Source organism: Phaethon aethereus (assembly GCF_964289735.1).
Source record: "Phaethon aethereus genome assembly, chromosome: 9".
In the NCBI taxonomy this organism is placed as follows: domain Eukaryota; kingdom Metazoa; phylum Chordata; class Aves; order Phaethontiformes; family Phaethontidae; genus Phaethon; species Phaethon aethereus.
The window spans coordinates 27,150,643-27,174,501 of record NC_138585.1 but is presented as its reverse complement, the minus strand read 5'-3'; the positions used below and the strand labels follow the sequence as shown (position 1 = coordinate 27,174,501).

Sequence of the window (23,859 nt, the reverse complement as noted above, 5' to 3'; positions counted from 1 at the left end):
GCTTGCTGCTGCCTGCCCGCCGCCCAGGAAGGCGCTGAGCTCAAACCAGCGGCCCCGGCCCAGCAGCGTCTTCGCTCCCGCGGCCCGGCCCGGCCGCTCCGCTGCTCAGGTAACGTGGTGGGGCCTGGCGGCGAGCTCACCCGCGGCAGGGACAAGGCAGGGTGCCGCGGGCTGCCGCCGCGGGGGCTGGGCGCGCCCTGAGGCCTGCTGCCGCTCCCCAGGGCCGCGGCGCGCTGAGGGGAGGCGGCGGTCTCCGGCTGCGGAACGGGGCCGGGGGTGGCGGGGTGGGACCGGACCGGACCGGACCGGGCCTGCCCTGCCCGCTGTTGCCATGGTGCCGCCGGGGGCGCGCCGCTGCGGCTTGGCGGCCTCGGGCCGTGGCCGGGCCGCAGGACGCGCTCCCGCCGGGCTGCGGGGCTCGGCCGGCGGGTCCTGCGGCTCCGGGCGTGGAATCGCTGCCGGTTGTTTCCCCTTCCGAGCTTGCCGCCCTGTTGGCGGGGGTCCCATGAGTGCCGGGCTCGGCTTCCCGGCGGTCTGGGGCGCGGGGGGGCTGCGAGGACCGCCGTGACCGGCTGAGGAGTGCGGGGGGTGTGTGTGTGTGACAACCTCAGCCGTAACCGTGTCCGTCTCTTCTAGGAGTAGCCTCTCGCTGTGTGTGCGGGCCGAGGAGGAGCAGCAGCGCGTAGGGAACGGCTGCCGAAGACGAGCAGCCGGCTGGGAAGCAGAGCAGAGCCCGGGGTGTGTTTCTGCCGACTCTGGTCGGATTTCCCGCTGGAAACTGGCACGGAGCACTAGGAACTGCTCTCCTTCCAGCCTTTCTCAAGGCTCTTTTGCCTGCTGCAAAACTAGTAGGGACCAACTGGTGTGAGTGGGGAGCATGTAGCCTCTGTGACGGATGGTAGTTCCTGGCGCCCGGCCTTGGAATCCACTTTGTATTTTGGTTCATAGGGTGATGAGAAGAAATTATTTGTGTAGAATGTAACTTTCCCAGCTCTTGTCTGTGAAAGTGGGGGTAAAGAGGGTATGCAGTTAGATTTCTTCCGTATCTGATGTGCTGTTTCTAGCAGCAGTCGTTTTGGGTATTTTCATCCTATATTTCAGGTAAACACAATCCTGGGTGCTGCTTTTTTTTTTTTTGGATATGAATGAAGCTTTTTTTGAACAGTTTAGCTGGTCTAATGATCTAAGCCAAATTTTAAACGAGTGGTTCAGCAGGATCCTTTACCCAGTAAAGAGGAAGCTATTTACAACTTGATTTAAAATAAATACTAAAAGCTGCATCATAAAGTTTAGATAAACTTAGTGGGTCTGTAAGCTTACTCTGAAAGTTGCTTACAGGGAGCAAGTGCTGATTAATTAATACCCTCAGTGGACTTACCTGGGTTGATCTAAAATAGGAATGTTTGTAGTTGTCATTGCCTTCAAGTATGGAAAATGTAGTTATGTGGTGGAAGGCCACTTTGTAGAATTAAGAATCATTGAGCAAAAGAGGGCTTGTGGAGGCTGGCTCTTAGTACATCAGCACATACCACCACTTGAGGCCTTGGTTCAAGTCACTACTTTGCTGTTGGTGTCCTGGATGACCGTGGGCATGTGATGTCTCCTTGAGCCTAGCTTTTCCTCACATTTAACTTTGAAATCTAAAGATTTGAAGCTGAATTAAGTGTTACTATAAATTGTTCATTCATGATTTTGAATTGAGGCAAACTTTATTCAAGTTCACAATCAGTGATTTTGAAAAATACTGTTGGTGTAATTGTCAAAGAGGGCATCCTTTAAGTAAGCAGAAGACAGGGTTGTGGTATGTTGTCTGGTGCCTGTGGATTCTTGTTCCTGTGGGAGAGATTGTAAGAAAGTAACTGCATTCCTGTGATTCTTTGATCTCTAGACTTTCTTATGAGGTAACCAGTTATGGGAGTTGTCTTGGTAGATGCACTTCAGGTGTTCTTCTTGTAGTGATCTGGAAACGTGGCTAAGGGAAAGAGGCACCACTGGATAAATACGTCAAATCAGCAACAATAATTCAGGTTGCTGCCCTCGTAAGAACAGCCACCTTGTTGTCTTTTCTAATCAAATCTCTTCTTTTACTGAGAGCGGTTTTTCTGAATTGTAGAGCAGGGACAGTTCCCACATAACTACAGTCTCATCTTTGATCTCTACACACACAGATAAGCTGTCTGAAAGGGACTTCTACCCTCTGCCTGTTTGTGGTTTCCCTTTTTTTGGGGAACAGTGTTGCCATTAGTAACACTTTGACTCCTACTTACTAGCTAGCGAGCATGGTTGTTGAGGACTTCGAATAAATTTTACTTCACTTAGCCTTGTCTCCTGGTTGAAGCTCAAGCAGCATCTCATCCTGACTTCTTGATTCTCTCCTATGGATGGACTTGCACAGTTCAGCAGGAAAGAAGGGGATACTGAGATGGTTGCAGTATATTTCCTATCAGTGCCCTTATAATCGGTTAGAATTTCTTAAAGAATCACAGAATCAGTAAGGTTGGCAAGGACCTTCAAGATCATCAAGTCCAACCATTAATCCAGCGCCACCGTGTCCCCTAAACCATGTCCTGAAACGCCACATCCACACGTTTTTTGAACACTTCCAGAGATGGTGACTCCACCACCTCCCTGGGCAGCCTGTGCCAATGCCTGACCACCCTCTCGGTGAAGAAATTTTTCCTAATATCCAATCTAAACCTCCCCTGGCACAACTTGAGGCCATTTCCTCTCGTCCTATCGCTGGTTACTTGGGAGAAGAGACCAACCCCCACCTCACCACAACCCCTTTCAGGTAGTTGTAGAGAGCGATGAGGGCTCCCCTCCGCCTCCTCTTCTCCAGACTGAACACCCCCAGTTCCCTCAGCCACTCCTCATCAGACTTGTGCTCCAGCCCCCTCCCCAGCTCCATTGCCCTTCTCTGGACACGCTCCAGCACCTCGGCATCCTTCTTGTAGTGAGGGGCCCAACACTGAACACAGGATTCAAGGTGTGGCCTCGCCAGTGCCGAGTACAGGGGCATGATCCCTGCCCTGCTCCTGCTGGCCACACTATTTCTGATACAGGCCAGGAGACTGTTGGCCTTCTTGGCCACCTGGGCACACTGCTGGCTCGTGTCCAGCCAGCTGTCAACCAGCACCCCCAGGTCCCTTTCTGCCGGGCAGCTCTCCAGCCACTCCTCCCCAAGGCTGTAGTGTTGCATGGGGTTGTTGTGACCCAAGTGCAGGAACCGGCACTTGGCCTTGTTAAACCTCATACAGTTGACCTCGGCCCATCGATCCAGCCTGTCCAGATCCCTCTGCAGAGCCCTCCTGCCCTCCAGCAGATCAACACTCCCACCCAACTTGGTGTCATCTGCAAACTTACTGAGGGAGCACTCGATCCCCTCATCCAGGTCATCAATAAAGATATTGAATAAGACCGGCCCCAGAACCGAGCCCTGGGGAACACCGCTTGTGACCGGCCGCCAGCCGGATTTAACGCTGTTCACCACAATTCTCTGGGCTCGGCCATCCAGTCAGTTCTTCACCCAGCGAAGAGTAAACCTGTCTAAGCCACAAGCTGCCAGTTTCTCCCGGAGATGCTGTGGGAGACGCTGTCAAAGGCTTTACTAAAGTCCAGGCAGACAACGTCCACAGCCTTTCCCTCATGCACTAGGCGGGTCACCTGGTCATAGAAGGAGATCAGGTTGGTCAAGCAGGACCTGCCTTTCATGAACCCATGCTGGCTGGGCCTGATCCCTTGGTTGTCCTGCACATGCCCTGTGAGCACTCTCAAGACCAACCGCTCCATGATCTTCCCCGGTACAGAGGTCAGGCTGACAGGCCTGTAGTTCCCAGGATCCTCCTTCTGTCCTTTCTTGTAGACGGGCGTCACATTGGCAAGCCTCCAGCCTTCTGGGACCTCCCCTGTTAACCAGCACTGCTGATAAATGATGGAGAGTGGCTTGGCAAGCTCCTCCGCCAGCTCTCCGAGTACTCTCGGGTGGATACTTCTTAAAAGATCATCCTCTAAAAGGATGTTTGTAGAGATGCAACGTAGACAGTGCAGGTGGTTAGAGATTATTGCAAGTCAGTTATAATCACAGTTTCGTAGTAACTAACAAACATAAAGTGTTTGGATTTGATGCTGAACAAATGAGGTAATTTTGTCTTCATCACTTTTGACTGATGATGATAACTAAAGATTGTATTGTTTAATTGGGTGCTGTGCTCAAGTTGTAGTCCGCTGCAGTAATGTTCACTGGATAAGAGCCTCTGATTAAAAACAACCAAATGATATTATTTCCTTACAATCTACAGCAAATACAATAATAATGTTAAAACTCGTGTTTGAAAATATGTGCTGCACACTTGTAATAATTCTAACACCTATGAAACAAGATTGAGCAGGGTCAGATCAATGAGTGTATATGTCTTACTATGTTTTGAAGTGTACCTTACTCTCTTTGAATAGATTTTTCTAGAGAAGTTGCTCTGTTTCCTGTGTCATCTATGTTTTCTTTACATTTTCAAATGCAGAGCGGGGGGTTATTTAGCTGTTTGCAGGTGAGCTTGATAGCACTCTTTGTAACTTTGCCAAGTGTAAATAGTTCTTTTGAAATTTTTGACGTTGGAGTTTCTCTTGGCAAAATGTGTGTATGAGAGCATGTGCTTTGTTTTCATTTCAACCAAGGTGTTGCAGCAGCAGTTTTCAGAAACAAGACTTAAACAAAAATTAACTATTAAAAAAACAAAGGCCTGGAGACCTGTCTTTTAGATATTCCAACGTGCCTGTGCTCCAGAACGGGGACTTCAAATTTATCAGGTCCAGCTGTTGAGAAGCTGTTCATTTTTAGACAAATTGTCAAATTTTAGACAATTCATTACAGTCTTCAAAAATACTTAGGTAGCTGATAAATTTGATGATGTTGTGTTCGAGCTTGGGCTTTAGCACGAGTTTCCATGTAGCTGCTGTGGATCCTCGTATGTTGAAAGAGCTTCTTCTGAATTCTCAGTGTTCCTTTGCTATTTGACCAGGGTAGTGTGATCTAAATTCAGAAGTGGGTGAGTGATGAATATTCTAAGATTGGAAGAGAACCATGCAGGGGGAAGGTTGGGGCTGGGTGATGGAAAAGAGTGAGCCTCACTGATGTGATGGTCAGGAGGTGTCTCCCACGAACGCCTGGGATGTAACCCAGGTTCTGAGTTCATCGGAAACCGTTCATTGCTGTTGGTGCTTGTTAACAGGCCTTTCCTTCCCCTTCTCCTAGTATTGCTCCGTAGTCAGGATAAAAGCCTCTTGTGTCTCACCAGGCATTGAAAGCCGTATCTTCCACAGTGCCTACACATAAAAAGGGGTTGGCAGAAGCGTATCTCATATTGCAGATATGTATGGCTTAACGCTTCTGCCTGAGAAGTAAGGGTAAGGAGCCTTGAAAATGGGATTCCCCATAGCTATAAGGGTGAACTCTCTTATGTCCCTCTGTTAACTCTATAGTACCGGTGGATCTACAGACTTTGTATGGAAACAGGCAGACTGGAAAACTCCATGAGGTTCAGCATATGATGCTGTGTAATGAGTCTTAATTTTTTTCTGTTTGCCTTTTCTTTCCCCCCTCATTATTTTCCTAATTAAGGTTCCCCGAGTGATCTTAGTTCTCCTCTGTGAACTGTAGGTACTATTAGAGAGTCCTGTTTGTGGAAATGTTGTCTGGACCATTAGACTAGATATTAGGGACACTTTCTTTACGGAGGGAGTGGTCAAGCTGCCCAGGGAGGTAGTGGAGTCACCATCACTGGAAGCGTTCAAAAGAACATGTAGACGTGGCACTTGAGGACGTGGTTTAGTGGCATGGTGTTGGGTTGATGGTTGGACTTGATGATCTTAAAGTTTTTTTCCAACCTTAATGATTCTGTGACCACCGCTGACCCACCAGAACACCTCTTCTGTCTGTTAGGCTTCAGCTGGTGTGATTGATTAATGCTGGCAATCCCTTTTCCCACATCTCTTCAGGAATATGGAGGGAGTAGGAGGTAGTCAGGGAGAACACTAACCTGTTATAGGTCTTGATAATTGTCTATTCTCAAGTGCTATGGTTATGAGAGGTGTCTTTTCAGGAAAATGTGTGTTGTGTACTGAAGGGATGGTGCAAAGACCCTGGTGAAGGATAGTGCCTGTCAGACAAGTTTGTCCATTGCCTGTGTCTGTCCAAGATATCCCCGCAGGAGGCAGCTACTAGGACTCGGCCGCACAAATTGTCCCAGGATCAACAGTCTGCTTCTGGCAACCTCTTTTCCAGTGGAAACTCTGGAATGTGTAAAGCATCAGTTACCCCTGTGCCTTTGTCCTGTAGCTCATCCACGGTAAACCCGGTGCTCCTGCAGCTCCTGAGGCTCAGGCATGTGCATGTATGCTGTAGAGCTTGTCCTGTACAAGGGAAGGGCCACAGAATGTAGTTCTTCTTTGGTCCTGACAACACCAAACTGAGATTTACATGGTGTGTTTCACTAGTTTTCTATGCTGCTTAGTCCAGTGTCCAAATGGGAAAAAAGCTGATGGCAAAAAAAGGAAGTTAAACAACAGATGATATACATGTTGAAGTGTGATGTTCTGGCTCATGATGATACCCATATCGAGTGGCGAATATCTCAGCAGAAGTGTCTTTTGTACTCTTTGTTTCTCTGGTCTCTTTCATTAATCTTGCTGTCATGAGCTATGTGCTGTGAGCTTTTAACTTAAAATCTGTGTGTTGTAGTTTCATCTTCCTGAGCAGTTCAGCTTATTTTAAGTTTGAGATTCAAGTTCACGTTCATTTGAAGATTGTTCTATTGGTATATATTTGAAGAGCTTTATTTTACTGTTCGATAACTGTTAGTACCTTGGAGCTCTGTATATCTGTTACTATGAGGGGAAAAAAATTAAGATGCCTGCACAGGATGGTGCATTGATATAAATTTGCTTTCCTCTACAGAATTGTAAATAAAGTCATCGTTCCTTAAATGAGATAAAATAGTCTGTAAAGTACTGTCTCTGTCTTTTTTCAAAATCTGTGCAGAATAACTTTAGTAAGATGGTAGAAAAAACTTAAAGAAATTCTCTTGCATGGCAGTTTGTCCTCCTAAAATACTGCTGTTTTAGGTGCACAGAGGTTTGCTGTTTTAAGTCGAATATTTAAAAAATGCTTTATTTAGATTGTTAGCTGAAGGACCTATCCTAAAGTGCTGAAAAGAAACTATTGAGAAGTGAAGTACATATACAGAGGGATTCACTGCAGCAAAGCTTAGTGGCGGCTAATTAGTAGGCACTGCTGGCCGCAGGAGTGGAACTGATAGCTCCAAGTTGTGTGCCGAAGAGCCGTCTGCAATCCACAGAGACTTGGCTACGCAGGAATGCGTTTACGTAGGTACTGTTTTGATTATGGCAGTAAGTGAACTCTAGTGAACATCAAAGAAAATCCAGATACTTAAGGGACTGTCTTGTGTGTTGCGTTAACTGTTGGATAAAACATAGAAACTCTCCTTGACGTAGATGCCAGGTCCAGAACTTGGGGCTTTCTAGGAGAACATCCCTTTGACTCTTGACCTGTGCTTGCTGTAGCTCCCTCGCCCTGGCTGCAGGGATCTGGCAGTCCTTAGCAGGAGCAGCAGCAGCGTGGGAGGAGCGTGTCTCAATTTGACAAGTGAACCTGCATCTCGGACAGGGTCTTCAAATTCTGTCAAACGCAGCATTGTCCATATATTTATTGTACTTTGTAGCTACCTGAAAAGCTCCCTTGGGAGAGTTGGTCACAGTACGCCAACTTTGCAAATCTCATGCCTGCTTGGGTGTTCAGGTATATCACTGTAGGGCTGTAGCAAGTATAATTGTGTGTAAAACAGTTTTATCTGTCTTGGGAACTTGAGAGTAAAAATGGAGGTTTAAGAGACTTTGTGGAAATAAACTATTTTTTTCGGCGCAGTCCCACATTTTCACTGAAAGGCCTAGCGTAATCAAGACTTGGATTTGCATGTAAGCCTTTTGTGAAGTTAAGCATAAACACACTTAATGGTCAATTTCTCTCTTGTTCTGTTTTCAGTCTCTATCTTGGAGATCAGGGTTTGCTGCCTAGGTGCTAAAAGGTGTGAGGAAGGGCAAAAGTTTGCATGTAGAAAATGAACAAGTTCAACCTGTTTATGCTAGAAATACGCGGACCTGTAATATTTCTCTGTTGGTTAAAGACAAGTGATATTGTGGCAAAATGTATTTGTGATCTAGCTGTTGATATGAATGTTAAAGAATTACGAGTTCCTGTTTTCCCAGTGCAGAAGTAGCTAGGGAGCCTTGAAATAACTGTTTGTTCTTGGGAAGAGGGGCTGTTAGTAACTGCCATTAGCTGAAGTGTGTGTGAAGAGGGGTCTTGAAGTCTTGGGTGGACAGGGCTGATACTGCTGGGCCAAAAAAACCCTGTTTTAAAGCATTATGTGTATTCTGTGTCTTGGAAAGTCAAGAAGTACAGCATTTCTTAAATCATGAAGCAATGAAACTCATCTCTTAGGAGTTCCAAATGAAGATGATCATCTTTGCAACAAATAAATGAATGTCAGGCTTCTGCCCCTGCCCGCCTCCCCCCCCCCCTTTTTTTTTTTCCCAAATCCCTTATCAAAGCCTGTAAACATTGTCCAAGTAAACACATTGGCAATCAGGAAACATTTCTGAAGTTTAATATTTATAGGTCTGATTTTGGAATAAAGCCATTTAAAATTAAGTGGATCTAGACTGAGAATCAAAATCAACCTAACTGTAGATTAATTTAAAAATAACTTTCTTGATTTTTTTTCTCAATGCATATTTTAATTATAAGAAGTAGGACAAAACCAGATGTTATTTTAATTGCACAGTCTAAGAACACATGAAGTGAGTCACATCAGTAACTGAAGTCGATAGACTGTGTTCTGTTGATTGTGTAAGTTTTATGGATCTTCATTTATAATTGTAAACATTAAAGGTGCTGTGCTACGAAATGCATGGCTCTTAAAGTGAAATATCAGATACTAGAAGTATCTTATACATTACTCCTCAAATTTCTGAAAAAATTAATATCTAAGGCAAAACTGTAAAAATATGTTAAAATATGTTCTGATATATAAATGACTTTATCAGTACATTTACGTGTGTTTAAATGGTTGTGAAACATCTTTTGCAAAAGTTTAGAACAATAATTTAATACTGTGATAAATTAACTCAAATTTGATGACAATGTAAATTTCAAATTACTTGGTAACATGAATTTGTTGATGTCTCATATTTAAATCTGATTTATTTTTTGCTTACAAACCAAATTTTCTACTTGCATGGTAACTTTTAAAAATGGTATAGCCGTATGCTGGTTTATATAGGTAGAGGCGTTATATATATGTGTATATATATTACAACAATGTAATGTAGACACAAGACTTTGTTACAGTTTAGAATTTTTGTTTTTATGTAGTTTAAAAATGGGACGTCGCTCCTCGGACACAGAAGAAGAGAACAGAAGCAGAAGGAAAAAGAAACACCGCAGGCGTTCATCGTCAAGTAGCTCCTCAGACAGCAGAACATACAGCCGTAAAAAATCTGGAAGGAAATCAAGGTCAAGGTCACGGTCTCGAGATCTCCAGTCTCGTTCACATTCTTATGAGAAAAGGTGCATCTGTAGTAATTTACTGTCTGTTGCAGTTGTTTATAAATCGAGCTCTTTCATATTACGGCAGAAAGCTAGAAGTGTTTGAATTCATTGTGTAGTCAGCTCTACCTTGGAATTTTACGGCAGTTTGCTCTGAATCTTGGAGGATGTGGCAATATTTTCACTAACATTTAAAGAAAAAAACCCAAAACCACCACCACCAAAAAACCAAAACACCTTCCATGCCCTCCAAGAATGCAAAACCGGTGTATATTCAGATCCAGAGATAACTTCCTTATTAAACCAGAAAAAAACCAGCCTACTGAAATAACTCTCCCTTTCTCCTCCTTCTAAATAATGAATTTGGAATCTCTTTTTGGAAATATAATAGTTCATACATTACACCAGTTTGAAAAGTAGTTTCATTCAACTAGTTAGGGACTATTCTGTGTTACTTTTCTTGGTTGTAATAAACCGAGTAGGTCTTTCCAGACAACAAAGTAGACTTTCTCAGTAGAAAGAGTGATTTTTACAGCAGGTCTATAAATTTGCTGCAACAGCTAGTTTTCACCATTATTCTTGCTATTTTTTTATGTGTACAGAATACGGTAGTCAGCCAGGTGTTTGAAACACAGATCATGTGGCTCTATCTACCAATTTGTTCTTGACCTAACATCATATTTCCTTCATCAGAGGCCCCTCTCTGTACCTGACATTTTTGGATACCCTGCTTGTGTCTCCCTCTGACTTGTGGTGATCCTGGAGTGAGCAGGTGGTGGTCAATTTATTAATTAAAGTGGAGCTGGAGAATACTCATAGTGTCTAGCTGCACTCTAAATATATTCAAAAGTGCTCCTGACAAACCTTTCTTTAGCTGGCAGAAGAGTGTGCCGATGAGGGACAAGTTGGCTGGTTGTGGGGGGCTTCTTAGTTGTTTATTTCCATCCCCCCTTTCTTCTGTTCCTGCTTAGCATCTACATACAGCCCTTAGGGGACACAGTGAGATGACATGGGCTTCGATGCCAACAATATGCTGATGACATGCAGCTTTATGAATCTCTTTAGTCCAGTGCAGGCATGGCTATCTCGCAGATAAAAACGGAGCTTGGAGGGAGATTAGAGTCTGGACGAAGACCAGTTGACTTAAATTGAATCCAGAAAAGACGAAAGTGTCTGCTTTTAGGATCTGGCTGGTACCTTTGTGTTGCCCTTAGTTTAGGGCATTTGCTCTTGGCAGTTAAGTCACTATTACACGCTGGGGTCTTGCTGGATTTATTCCTGACCCTTAAGAATCAAAAGCAGCAGTCTGTAAGATTACTGTTCTTCCCTCTTCATTTAGCAGGAGCATTGCCTTCCTTTCTCCGATGAAGACCTGGTCTTTAGTAGTTAAACCTATATATCCTTTCCAGTTTGGACTATTGCAGCCCTACTTGTAGGTAATACAGCACCTTTTCCCCCTTATGCTGATAAGCACATATCACATTTGACTACATCCTGGATTACAGAAAAGTTTCTTATGTGGTGTAATATTTTAATATTACTCAAACATAATAAAGGCCAAAAATATGGAGGTTCTTATAAGGATTGTAATTGTTGTTTGGTTAGCTGTCAGGGACGTGGGTACTGAGAGGAAACTTTACAAAAGATTAAGAGTTGAAAAGCATCCCTCCCACCAGTTTTGGGATTAGCTGGTTTAATTTATGTATTTAGTATGTATTCTTTCACTTTTCTCCTATGTGCATAAGAATTTATTCCTTGAATAAATGAAATGGGGAGGTTGGGGGGGAGAGGGAAGGGAAAATACTACTCTGACTCTTGGCTGAACTCAGGAGAAAATTTCCAAGCTCAGATGGAATAAATTAATATTGATTATTTGATTACTAATTGTACTTAAAAAACGGGGGGGTGGGCTGCCTGTATCAAAGCAGAGAAAGTTGAGATAACACTGTACATTTATAAATAGATATGTAAAATATTTTTGGGTGTACATTATTTAAAAAACATTTTTATGTTCACATTTTATGAATGTACATAGTATGTCTGGAAACAATTGTATAGAGCAGCAATGCAGAAATTACCACTTTATGGATTTAATTTTTTAGTGCTGGAGTTGTAGTCCTTGTCCCATACGGTGTATTTCTGTGTAAATCCTGGTGAGAATGTAGGTCTAAATGTTTTGGTTTTTCTTAACTTTAGATTTGGCAGAGAGGGAATGAGTTCCTATAAGATGGTCATGGGACTAAAAACGTTGTGAGCTGGGTTGTGTTCCTGCCTTTGCCCTTGAGGTATCATATGATTTGGGGCAAATAGGTTAACTTCTGTTTCTCTTTCTGCCCTTTTTCTGTCTTGAGATGTGTATTTTAGAATGTAAGGTCTTTAAGACAGGCATTGCCTGTATGTGTATTGAATTTACTTATTACAGTGTAATAGTGGTATTTGAGGCTTCTAGAACATGTTATAATACAAAAAATACAGGTCTGTAAGGACCTTTTAAGTAAACTGTTAGGTTTTTTTTCCTGTTTGGGGCTTTTTTGTAGCATACTAATAGCGTGGTTTTGTTTTAGACGCAGACACAGATCGAGCAGTAGTTCTTCATATGGTTCTAGAAGAAAACGCAGTCGTAGCCGATCAAGAGGTAGAGGCAAATCCTACAGGTCTCAAAGATCAAGATCAAAAAGTAGAACAAGAAGGTAAGACTCTTGGAGAAAGAATTATTATTTCTACTGTAAAAACATTACTTTAAAGTCTCTATATCGTTACTGAGTTTGGAATATACTAGGAAAAAAGGTTGCAAGTGATCATCTAAACTCCATGTCACTTGAAACTCTTCCTAATTTGAAATATCTATGCTGTGCTTTTCATGTACTAAATCTTTAAATTACACTGGTGGAACAGTTGGTTTTGAAGAGGAGTTATATATTTTACATTTGACCAAGTGCAAGTAACATTAATAAAGTCACCTTGGTTTAACTGTAATCATCTGAAAACTTCTTGTGGATTTTTTTTTCTTACCGATTTTTTTCTTCTTTTATTACTGATTTCCATAACTCCCATGCATAACATTAGCTCCCTGAAGATCAGACTAAACTGTTATTTTCTCATCTGTATTTGTCTTGGAAAGAAATGAGTATTTAGATATGCAAATTCTTCTTAATATTTAAAGTTATCTATAGTGCTGAAATATTTGAGAAATTGGATTGTGACAAATGGATATTTTCAGTAATAAGCATAACTTAAATATTTAAATCTTAATCAGATGTTGCAAATTCTATTATAAAATATGCTATCTACTTCTGTAATTAAAAGAAGCTCAATTTTTTGTGTGTGTATGTTTCAATTAAAAAGTTTAAATAAAGTTTATCCCTGGATGTGAGAATTACTGTTAGCATTTTCTGTTGAATTTAAATTAATTATTGTGTCAGGCAGATCAGAGCTTTTTTGGTATGTGTTTACAGGTGTTCAGCCAGGTAATTTTGTGTATCTGCACCCAGAATTTTGTAAATCATGTTATTTTCATATACCAAATCAGTAGAGCTGTTCCCTCTAAGTGTTGAAAAATTACTGTTGAAAGATGTAAATGTTTCACTCTCTTGTTTGTATTCTCTCATGACTTCTTCACAGCTGTTCATTATAATAGTTGCCTGGACACTTATTGCTACAGTGCTTTTGTAGTAGCAATTTGGTTATTTAAACTGTCTGATCTCTCTTTGAGTATACTTGCCCTCTGAGCTGTAGACTGCTGATAAGCTACTGTGCTGTGTGTAGAAATATTCCTGTAAATATCCACTGTTTTGCTAACAAAATCAGTTTTAAAACAATGAAATGTCAAAAGAATAAGGTGGAGAGTGAAGGTGTTTTTCAGTATGTCAGATACTCAGCATTAGGAAATATGATAACCTAATTTAAAGATCTCATGTTTTATTGTAATAAGTATAAATTGCAGATCTCATTAGACATAGTCTAATGGCCACCTTTTCCAAGGGGTTTACTGATGTTAATTGTCATTGCAATATGTGGAAATTATGCACCTAAAAACTTTAAAAACATGACTACTGTTTATATCATTTTGTGCTAGGAAATACTGTATATAAAATGTTTTATATACAAAATATACTAGCTGTTCAGTAGTGTAGCTATAAAGGTATAGCTGCAGGTCACTTTAAATGATACTACTATTCACAGACATGGTTCTTCAGGGAAAATATTTATCAATAACATCCTAAATTATAACTGAAGAGTTTTTTGGCATGTTAGAAGCATAAAACTAGAATGTTAAAAGCATAAAACTAAACCCAACAGGACACGTTGAATTCTTTATGACAATTTTTTCCAAGTCTGCTCTCTGCTGTAATGTTACACTGAGAAGCCATGGATTAATGTCATTTCTGGAGAAGAGTTAAATGGGTTGCAGAAAGCTGCTACCAGAGGCCTGTGTTTTCCCTGTTTGTTAGTGTTGAGGCAGTCGCAGCTGTGCTAAATAGTTCCTTTCTTCGCTATCTCAAAATCTGTCTTGTGCACTCGATTGAAGGCATGAACAGCTTTCCTGAGAGGACTGAGTACACTATGATTCTTCAGGCTGGAAAAGAGATCGTGGGGGAAAGAGGGAATGTGATGGAGTGGTATAAAAACATAAAATAAAAAAGAGTGGTGTGAAAAGATGATTAAGGAATGAGGGTTTCCTATCTCCTCCAGTGTAAGACCTGGGGCCGGTATGAAGGGAATGAAGTCAGCTGGTGGCAGATCCCAGTCAGACAAAAGGAGATGGTTCTGATATATCGCATAATTAAGCTGTGGAAGCCCTTGCTGTTGGAGGTTGTGGGTACCAGAAGCTGAAATGAATTAAAAAAACAGTCAAACAAGAAAAATCCATTCAAAGCTGTTAAATGCGAAGAGACAATATTTGTCTTAGGAAATGTATGTATTTGTAGTGCTGAAGTGGAACTTCCATTAGAATTTGACATCTGTAATTCATTTGGGGTTTTTTTTTTTTGCTTGGGGTGGGACAGCTTATTTTCATATGACTTTTAAAGGTGAGTACTAAAGAAAACACGTAGGTAAACTAGGTAATAAAATGATCAGAAGGAACTCAGGCAGGCACCTTGCGTTGCTGTAGTAAAGAGTGTGTTAGCCACTGAAGTGTGCTTGATCCCCAACTTCTGAATTGCCAGTGGCAGGGAGTAAAATCTGCTGACCCGCCTGAAAAGTGGCCATGTGAGATACAGCAATAGCGAAGACGATCTCTGTGCTACTTGATTTGTAACTACCTGCAGAGTACCACCTTTAGGACTTCAGCAATGGTGATTTTTCCCTCCCCCCCAGCGGGAGTGGGACTGACACTGGAAAACTAGTTTCATATTGGAAGTTAAGATCCATTACATGGTATCTTTAAGTCACTGGATTTGGTTTTGGTACAAGTCATACAGATGGTACAAATCCTGTATCCCGTAATGTTTTTTCTCCCCACGGTCCCCCATCAAATTAAGGTATTTTGTTCTTCAAGGTAGTGAAAATGTTGGTAAAAATATACGTGGCTGCACTGTAATTTTTTTTTTTTTAGTAACTTGTCTAACGTAGGTGTTTGAGTGAATTATTTACAGAGCTCCAACTGTGTAAAATACTGAAATACAAAGTTTTAATTTGAAAAGTTAGATTTTTATAATGACATGTTTTAAAAACATTTTGAGTAGGTATTGTTTGTAACCTAAAGTGAATTTTTTTTGTATTTTGTTTTAGAAGATAAAAAAACTTGTGCATATTATAACTATTTTATGATGCATTTTTTAGAGTCAAAGAAGCGGGGCTTACTCGTAATGCTATAAATTTAAAGCTGTCCTACAGCAAGATAGTACAATGCAAATATGACTTAATAAGATCCCAAACTGAATTTCAGCAAAACAACCAAGATTTACATTAAATTAGGAATTTTAAAACCGATTTAGTTTGTTTTACTGAGCATTTGCTTAATAACATTTTGCCTTCTTGCAATCTTTTTAAAGACAATAATTCGTCTGTGAAATGCAGGCACATCCTCAGTAGAAAAATTGAAAGCAACAGCTCACTTTCTGAAACCACACATATAGTGATATAAAGAAATATTTCAGCTCTACGAAATTTAATAAATCATCCCATTTCCTAATTTGATCATATTAGATGCTGATGTGGAAGAAGCATTTCAAATACCATCTCCTCATTAATATACATCAGTCTGGGGAACAGAATGGAATACTTATGCAGAGATGTCACAGTTACTGTTTCTTAGTTTACTAAGTGGAACAGGTTGATGTGATACTGGGTGCTATTTGTCAATGTCTTGCTAAAATGGTTTGGGTCGAGTTATGGAGTCCAGAAAGACGGCGGCTGATAAATCAAAAGTGGATTGAGTGGACAGGAGGCAGTGATTGATACTGTGACAGGATATGAAGAAAGGAATCTTGATACAAGCATGCATGATATTGAATATGAGAAGGAAAATGGCCCTGGAGTATGGATATTATTCAAGGAAATGAGAATAATAATATCATCTTGAAATTATTGCTGGGTGAAGATTAGGATAGTTCTTATTAGAATATTATGCTTCTCTGGAGTGGAGAAACTCAGATTTCATATAATTTCTGTGTGGATAGAGTCTTGTTAATATTTTTAGCGTTTTTGCTGCAATTGTTCTGCAAGTTAATCGCATATGAAAATACTTTACATCAGAACTTGTAATGCAAATCTTTTAATTCATGTAGCTTTAAATAGAATTAACCAAAATATGTTAACCTTTATTCCTTGATTTCATACAATTCTGTGATTATAGAGTATTTCGCTATAATTGCCTTTAAATATGGAGGTTTGTTTTTATTGTCTGCCAAGTGTGTTTGGCTTTACCCTTTGAGTTCAACTGAAAACTGCTGCCTTAAAATATCTTTAACACAGTTCAACTTAGATTGACACAATAATGGCTAGTACATCTATACAGATCTAAGAAGAGAAAATATCACGTGTAAAATAATCCTGTTTGTAGAATTGATGCCTTTGGACTGTCAGTGAAGGAAGTGTTTGATCAGTGTGTTGGGTTGGGTTTTTTTTGTGTGTGTGTGTCTGCATGGTTTACATCTTATTTCTTTACCATTCTTCCAGTCTTGTTGATTTAATATTGAAATGTGTGCATCTTATTGCAGTCCAGTGACAGGGCTACCTACTACTTATGGGTGGCTTTGGAACAGGCGTGGTTTTTGGTATGCAAAAAGCAGCTTGTTGACTGCAATTGCCATTATGCTTGCAACGTAAACTAGAATTAACTTATGTTCAACCCTCATAGCTTGGCAGAATTCTTCGTGTTTAGCACTTATAGTCTGTAATATTTAAAAATAAGGTCCTCTAGTCAGTCAGAGAAATGCAATGTGAAAAGGGTCATAAAATAAATGATAGTAAAACCCCACTAATTTCTTTAAAGTAGTGCTGTGTTGGTATAGATGCTGAATAGTCAGGTTCACAAATTTAGTGATTTCTAAAGGTAGTGTAATTTGCATTGCCTGGTTTATGACACACAGTGATGATGGAATTACAAGAAAAGAATTCCCCACCAGCCCTTTCTAGATGCATTTTCAATGCTGCTGCTTCACACACAAGCACGATACTAGGCAATGCTTACCCTGAAGTTAAGAGATTCTTGCCATTGGGTTTGATCTGTTCTCAGAAAGGTCATAGCTGCATTCAGACACATATTCGTGGCGGGGCAAGCTGTACACCCTTGCTATGTATCAGTTGTCTACCGGTGTTCTTTATAGCCTGCCTCTGCATAGGGAAGGTCTTAAGCTTTTTGCAGGTTTCAGGTTTTAGTACTGGCAAGGGTCAGTCATCTTTTGCTGGAGGGTTTTTTTTTGGTCTTTGAGAATTTCCTTGTTTAATATCTTCTTAAAAATAAATCCAAATCATTTCTAGGAAATATTTTAGTGAAGAATTGATACTGCACAATGAAATGGTGTTTGTAAGACTTTTCAAACGTAAAAACAGTATTACCATTGAATGCTTTTGTATTTGCGTTACTTGGAACGGTGAATAGGAATGGGTCTGTCTTCAGTTAGTCTCTCTCTTTTTCATGCATCATATAATTTTGACTATGGTAGTATTAATATGTTAGAGTCTTCCCAAATTAAAACCCTGGCCTGTCACATCTTACAGCTGATAAGAGGTGTCAGGTCAAGGCATAATCTATACTAACTTGTGTTCAGAACTTCCTTTCAGTTACAGGCTGTATCGGTCTGTTCTGGTTAGCACACACTAATGGATAGCTTCTAATAGATTACAATGTAGGGTTTTAATTAAGAACAACTTCAGGATGAATTTTCTAGAACAGCATCAGCTTGAAAAGAAAATAAAGGTTCTTAGGAGAGAGGAAGATAAAAGGGATGTACATTTTGAGGTAGACATTAATGTCAGCAGCAATGTCTAGTAGAAGAGATAATGGCAGACAAAAAAAAGAGCGGAATTATGAGGGGCCTTGGAAATTAGACAGAGTTTATGGAGGAACAGGAGGAGAGATTAATTTAAAAAAAAAAAGGGAAAAAAAGAGAATGGAATGGCTCAAGTAACGGGCAAAGATCATGCAAATAAGATGAATTGCAGTTGTGTAGACTTAGAAGACTTTTTTTTTTTTTAAGAATGTTGTGAGGAAAGACTAAATTTAAATATGATGCGGATGTATGGATTAAGGTTGGCTTTGGTTGAAGAGTAGAGGTCTTGCCTTTGGGATAAGTGTCAATAATAGGTGCTGTTAGCTGTTACAGGCTTCAGGAAGGGAAGGTTTTCTGAATCAACCATGCTACAGACATCGGGCAATGTGAGATTATTGGCTGATGGGAAGGAGATGGAAGGAATTGGGAAGTGAAGTTTGAGAAACAATAGCCATATTGACTTGGAGCAGTGAGGTAGCTATGGGGGGAGAGGGTACAAACATGGCTCTTCCTGTGTATCTGCTGTAAGAAACAAGAAGTGACAAGACAACTGTGAAGAACATGGTTGGGGTACATATTGTCAGACAGTGTTCAAAAGCTGTCTTAAGCTATAAAAATGCTTTGGAAATACCTCCTTTGGAAATGGATCCAAGAATTTTCCAAACAGAAGCAGATAAAAGTCCTATAAGAAATCAAGCAATACTATTTAATCAGAGTATTTCTTTTGAAATGTTTGATTACTACTTTTTTTTGGCTGGTAGTAGCTACTGGAGTTACCATTCTTTTCAAGTTTTGATCTTCTGTCTTTGCTACACAAATTAACACACTCACATTCAACTAGCTGTACAGACCCACATAATTATGGTAGGAATCAGTGTAAATATTGCATGTTTGTGTCTCTTCTTACTGGTGGGGAAGGGGAAGCTTGGAGTCTTTGATCCATTAGAATGTATATTTAATTAAGATATTGTAGTATTTCTTTCATTAAACTTCAAATAAGGGCTTGGGGCAGGGGCGAACTAGTGAAATTCAGATTACGGAGTTTGCTCATGTGATCTTTAGTTTTTCTGTGGATGGTAGCGTCGGATCATATTACTTCCTTTTCCCACAATAAATCAAAACCTGCAGTTTTTATTTAGGATCTTGTTGCATTACAGGTAGTATCACCAATAGTCTCTAAAAATATTTTTTTAGCTATAATAACTGACTTTTTTCAAAAGGAAGTTAACAGTTTGTCTACATGACTATACAGGGAAAAAATACAGAGGTGAAGCAGTAGCACTGAAGATATCCTAGAGCAATAACCCACCAATGAGCACATTACTGAGATCTAATTGACCGCTTTGGGAAATTAAACTTCATAAGGCAATGCCAAGGGCCCTTAAGTTATCAATAAGGCCAGATAGCTGCTAGTGACAGTCGCTTTGATGCCTTTCATTGGTATAAAAAAAAAAAGCCTTAAAAAAAAATGAATGCATAAGTGCTGTTCATTTAGAGCTAAATATTGAGTCTAATTACATGTAAACTTTCTTTTTCTAAAGCAGTCCAGGTGTTATGTACACAGAATGTGTTTTAAGTATAGCTTCTTATTTTTCTAAACCCTTTTATTTCTCCCTTTGGGAAAGGGTGTATTTGCACGTTGGTGCTCTTTGGGGTTGTGTTTATTTTTTTTTTTTAAGCTTCAGTTTTCTGTTTGGGAAAAGGTACTCAAGAAGACAAGAAGAATAATACAATTCCCCTTAGTGGAGAACTGCCTTTTTGATTTCGATGTGTCTGCATTCTAAACTGCTATGTATTTTTACTTTTTTTTAAATCCTCTTTTTCTCTGCTACCAAAGCTCTAGCCATGAAATAGAATGTTATTTTTTTGGTGCAGAGCTCATGTTTCTGGAGGCAGCTACGCAAACCAACATATAGCAGATGTCTTAAAGATGCATTGGTAATACAAGACCATCATTGTTTGCTATGTGAATTGCTGTTACCAGTGTTGGTCTCTAGAATGTGATTATCAAAATGTGAAACACAAAATTGTAGAATTTAGTAGAAACGTTTTACTGCTTACTTTATTCCTATCTTTCTTTCATTCTAATTCTAATAACATACAACAGTGACAGAATCTAGTTTAAAAAGATGCAGGTGAAAAACATGTATTTCTGCTGAAAAAGTGTTTTACTATATCTTTTCTACGGGACTCATCAGACTATAAAAAACCCTAGCAAGAGTAACAGTTACCCTGTAACAGTAGAATACAAGTAGCTGTCAACCCCACGTATTTCAGAAATTCAGCCTGAGTTTTGTTGAATGTACCCAAGTCAGCCTGGCTGAAGTTGTATGTGCCAGAGTTAAGACTACCTGTACAACCCTAATTCAGCTTCCCAGTTGACGTGGCTTTAAGGATGGATTACTGTTTCTTCCACAGATTCCTTGCCATGTTTACTTTACGTATTAATAGGTTGGTTACCATAGTCCTTCTCAATTATCTCTGTATATTGCTCTTGTGTTATTGTATTCGAGTTACATGAGGGGCAGTTATAACAAGACTATTGTTCTTACAACCAGCCACCTTGGATCGGAGGTCAGCAACATTTGAAGTGTGTTGTGCCTGATGTTATGCTTTTTTCAAACTAGAGGTTAAATAGGCTGCTAGAAATATATCAGGTCCTGGGAGAAATTAATTATCAGAGGGACTAGATGTTGTTCATCAGTAATGTCTTGCTTCCGTGGCTGGAAGCTAGTCGGGAACTTTGTGGGAGCCAGGACCTGGGGACCGCTGCCTTTCTTCGCTATTTTTCCCAAGGTATTCTCTGCTCCTAGCTGTGCTGTATGCCATTCAGAATCTGTCTTTGTGGCAGAGGTGGTAGTTGCTGACTCTTGCGTTAGAGGATTTTTTTAGTGATTGTTTTGCTTTTTAGAGATGATCACTCTTCTGTATAAATCGGCCTACGTGCCCTGGAATTCTTTGATCACTGCTTTTGTCCAAGATTGCAGCTGAAGCCATTGCTCAGCAGCAGGGCACTGCTGTCTTCGTGAGTAGGACAGTAGCTGCTGCAGACGGTATTTTTGGTACCTTTGTACAAACAAATTAAAATAATGTATTTTATAAATGCCCATATAAATCAACTGTACATCAAGATCCAGATAGGCAGCTGCCAGTTTTTGTTGATGCTATGACCAAAGTGTGCTTTGGGAGTGAGTTCAGGCCAGATTATGCTGATTAAAGTTGGGGTACCGTGACACTTTCCTGACTGCCCCTTCATCCTTTAGTGCCTCTTCTCCTCCCGCACCTATGCATCAGGGTGGTTCAGCGTGCTGGTCTGAAAGCTGGCTCTTCTGTTCCCTTTTAGTGAGGAGCAGGGGAACAGGGTGAGACGCTCACGTATGCAGAATGTGCATTGGGGAGAAACGGGTCAAGCCTCCATCGTTCAAGTTGAGCTCAGGTGAGAGGCAATTTTAAAGCTAGAGTAGGGCACTGCCAGCAGGGAGTGTTGCCAGTTTCTAAAGGCAAGGCACCCTGTCTCCCTGAAATGCAAGAGCAAGAATATGTATAGATGACAATGCTTCATCTGGTCCTAAGATCAGTTTATTGGTATAAGACTTAGGCCCTATCGGAGTTGACGGCTAGGCTGCGCTTGACTTTGGTGATTCCAGTTTTTACTAAGGTGTGATGTTATAGGAAGAAAAGATTAATTTGATAATTTCAGGAATATGTAGAGCCTTTGTACTTCTACTGTTAAAATAGTGTTTAAGTAACTATTTGAGCAAAGTATTTTATGTTAAATATGTGATCACATAAGGAAAAAATGTGAAAACTTCGATTTGTTTTTGCATGGTGTAACTGGAGAGAGCTGTATTTAAATATAATGTATAATTAAAAAAAAATTAAAATCTAGGAAAAGATGGGAAGTTAATACCTATACTTAATATTAGTTGTAACTTAAATATTTTTATTGTACTTTTATAGAATTTTTTATTTTGAATCTTTAAGTTTTCTGCAAATTCTTATATGCATACCTCCAAAATACTGTGAAACATATGCTTTCAATATGGTGTTTCCTTATCCATAAATATTAAGATATTCTTGCGGATTTCATAGGATCATAGCAACCTCTAGTAAGGCAAACTGGAAAACTCTCCTTGACTTTAAAGGGTTATATTATGCTCAGCTTGAATAACTGATCTCAATTTTTTTGTAATTCTGTACTGCTGATTTATATCCTAGAAGTGAAGGCAAGGGCAGTAGTATGTTTTTTTTAATTATGCATATACTGTTAGATACCTATTTTTCTTCTATAGTTTTTACGTCTCTTATATGGAAATGTGCAGAGGTAAGCTAAATTGTGGTAGAATTTAAATTAATCTGTGGCATAGCACTGAAAATCTGTTACTAGTCTATATCAAAAAGATATGCTAAAAGTTTTCCTGTTAAAGCTCTAAGCTTCTTGATTGGAGAATGGGTAAAAAAAAAAAGAAAAGCCTTTTCCTATTTTTCTACTATATAGTCTTCTTGAAGTTCCTCCAAATTAGATTTTAAATGCCAATTAGGAGGTTGAATATACTAAAATAAAAGCAAATACAAGCAAAATGGCCTCACCTTATGGCTAGTTAGGCTTTTTCTCTCAAAAGCGGAACCTTTGCTCTGAGCATGGCTTTGAGAAAGATATTCAGCTTAATGAACACATTAATTAGAACCATAACTATTTATAAGATAATTAGAAACGAAGCATGGTAAACTGGGCTTTTCCTGCAATTAATGGAGGATTAATTACTGGAGGTAATGAAGTGGATTTTTAAATGCATTAAGGTGAAGTACAGAGATGTGCAAGGCTTTGTGATAGTTGCATAATTATTCCAGGCTGTTTGAGCATAGCTCATATGAGATCGCTAATAAGCATCATTGCATCATTATGTATGCACTTAAAAAGACTTACCACCAAAATGACTGCCTAATTATTTCTAATTGGCAGGAGTCTGTGTAGTCATTGAGCTGTTTGTAGCCATTTTAAGGTTCATTTAACTATCCTTGGGGCCATGTGATAGATGGAAAAAAGCTTCAACTACACGCTGGCCTTGGCTGGCGCCGTTAATCAATTTTGGTGGGCTTCAGTTTGAAATGCATTTGCTCATGCAGAGGTCAAAACCTGAAGTAGTCCAAGCAAAGTTTTGCTTTTTGAAGCCACTTGACTGTATTCATTAGCAATTAGTAAAATAATTGTGTCTGTCACTATATTTGGATTTCCATATGACTTGGTATTCTTTCATCGCTGTCCCTTCTTATAGCATATTAGCTTCACTGGAAACCAAATATTCTTCCAACAGACCCTTTTTAGCGACTTCAGTGCAGTGGCATATGTTCCGATACACTACCTTTCTTCATTCATTTGTTAGCTTAAACAGTGCAGTACATTTCAACGCAATCATCTAATTTGCTCCCGATTGATTGCTGAGTGAAAGTTTCTACCCAAGGACAACATTTTAGGGCTTTTAAGGGTATCTCTGAGGAATTAGTCATTAAGCATTAAGAGAGGAAGCAAGTAGTAGTCAAATCGAATTCTGACGTTTACCAGAGTTTTGTAGTTAGGGGCATCTATTTCCAAGATGTTGACAGCTATGTATATTCAAGGACATCTTCTGGCAGAAGAAAGCTATGTAGTAATCGCACTTGTTTAAAACCTCATTCTTACATGAATGGCAGTGCAGCCGTTCTGTCAATAATTACATTAGAAATGTTGTGAATATCATTTGGAAATGACCTTTGTGAGATGTTATAATTAGCATGTAGTTACTTTATCTTACTATGTCAGGT

General features: G+C 40.0%; 1 protein-coding gene across 2 annotated transcripts in view; it reads left to right on the top strand.

The window, feature by feature from the left end:
* Positions 1-9,437: 9,437 nt before the first annotated feature.
* Positions 9,438-23,859, top strand: part of RSRC1 (arginine and serine rich coiled-coil 1) — a gene marked incomplete at both ends in the record, with an annotated part of 163,044 nt that continues 148,622 nt past the window's right edge. The window contains 2 exons of one of the 2 annotated variants that reach the window (XM_082003686.1): positions 9,438-9,640; positions 12,184-12,309. In XM_082003686.1, coding sequence (XP_081859812.1) covers positions 9,453-9,640; positions 12,184-12,309 — 314 coding nt within the window. The remainder of the gene's footprint in view (positions 9,641-12,183; positions 12,310-23,859) is intronic. The other variant, XM_082003687.1, reaches the window with a different exon arrangement.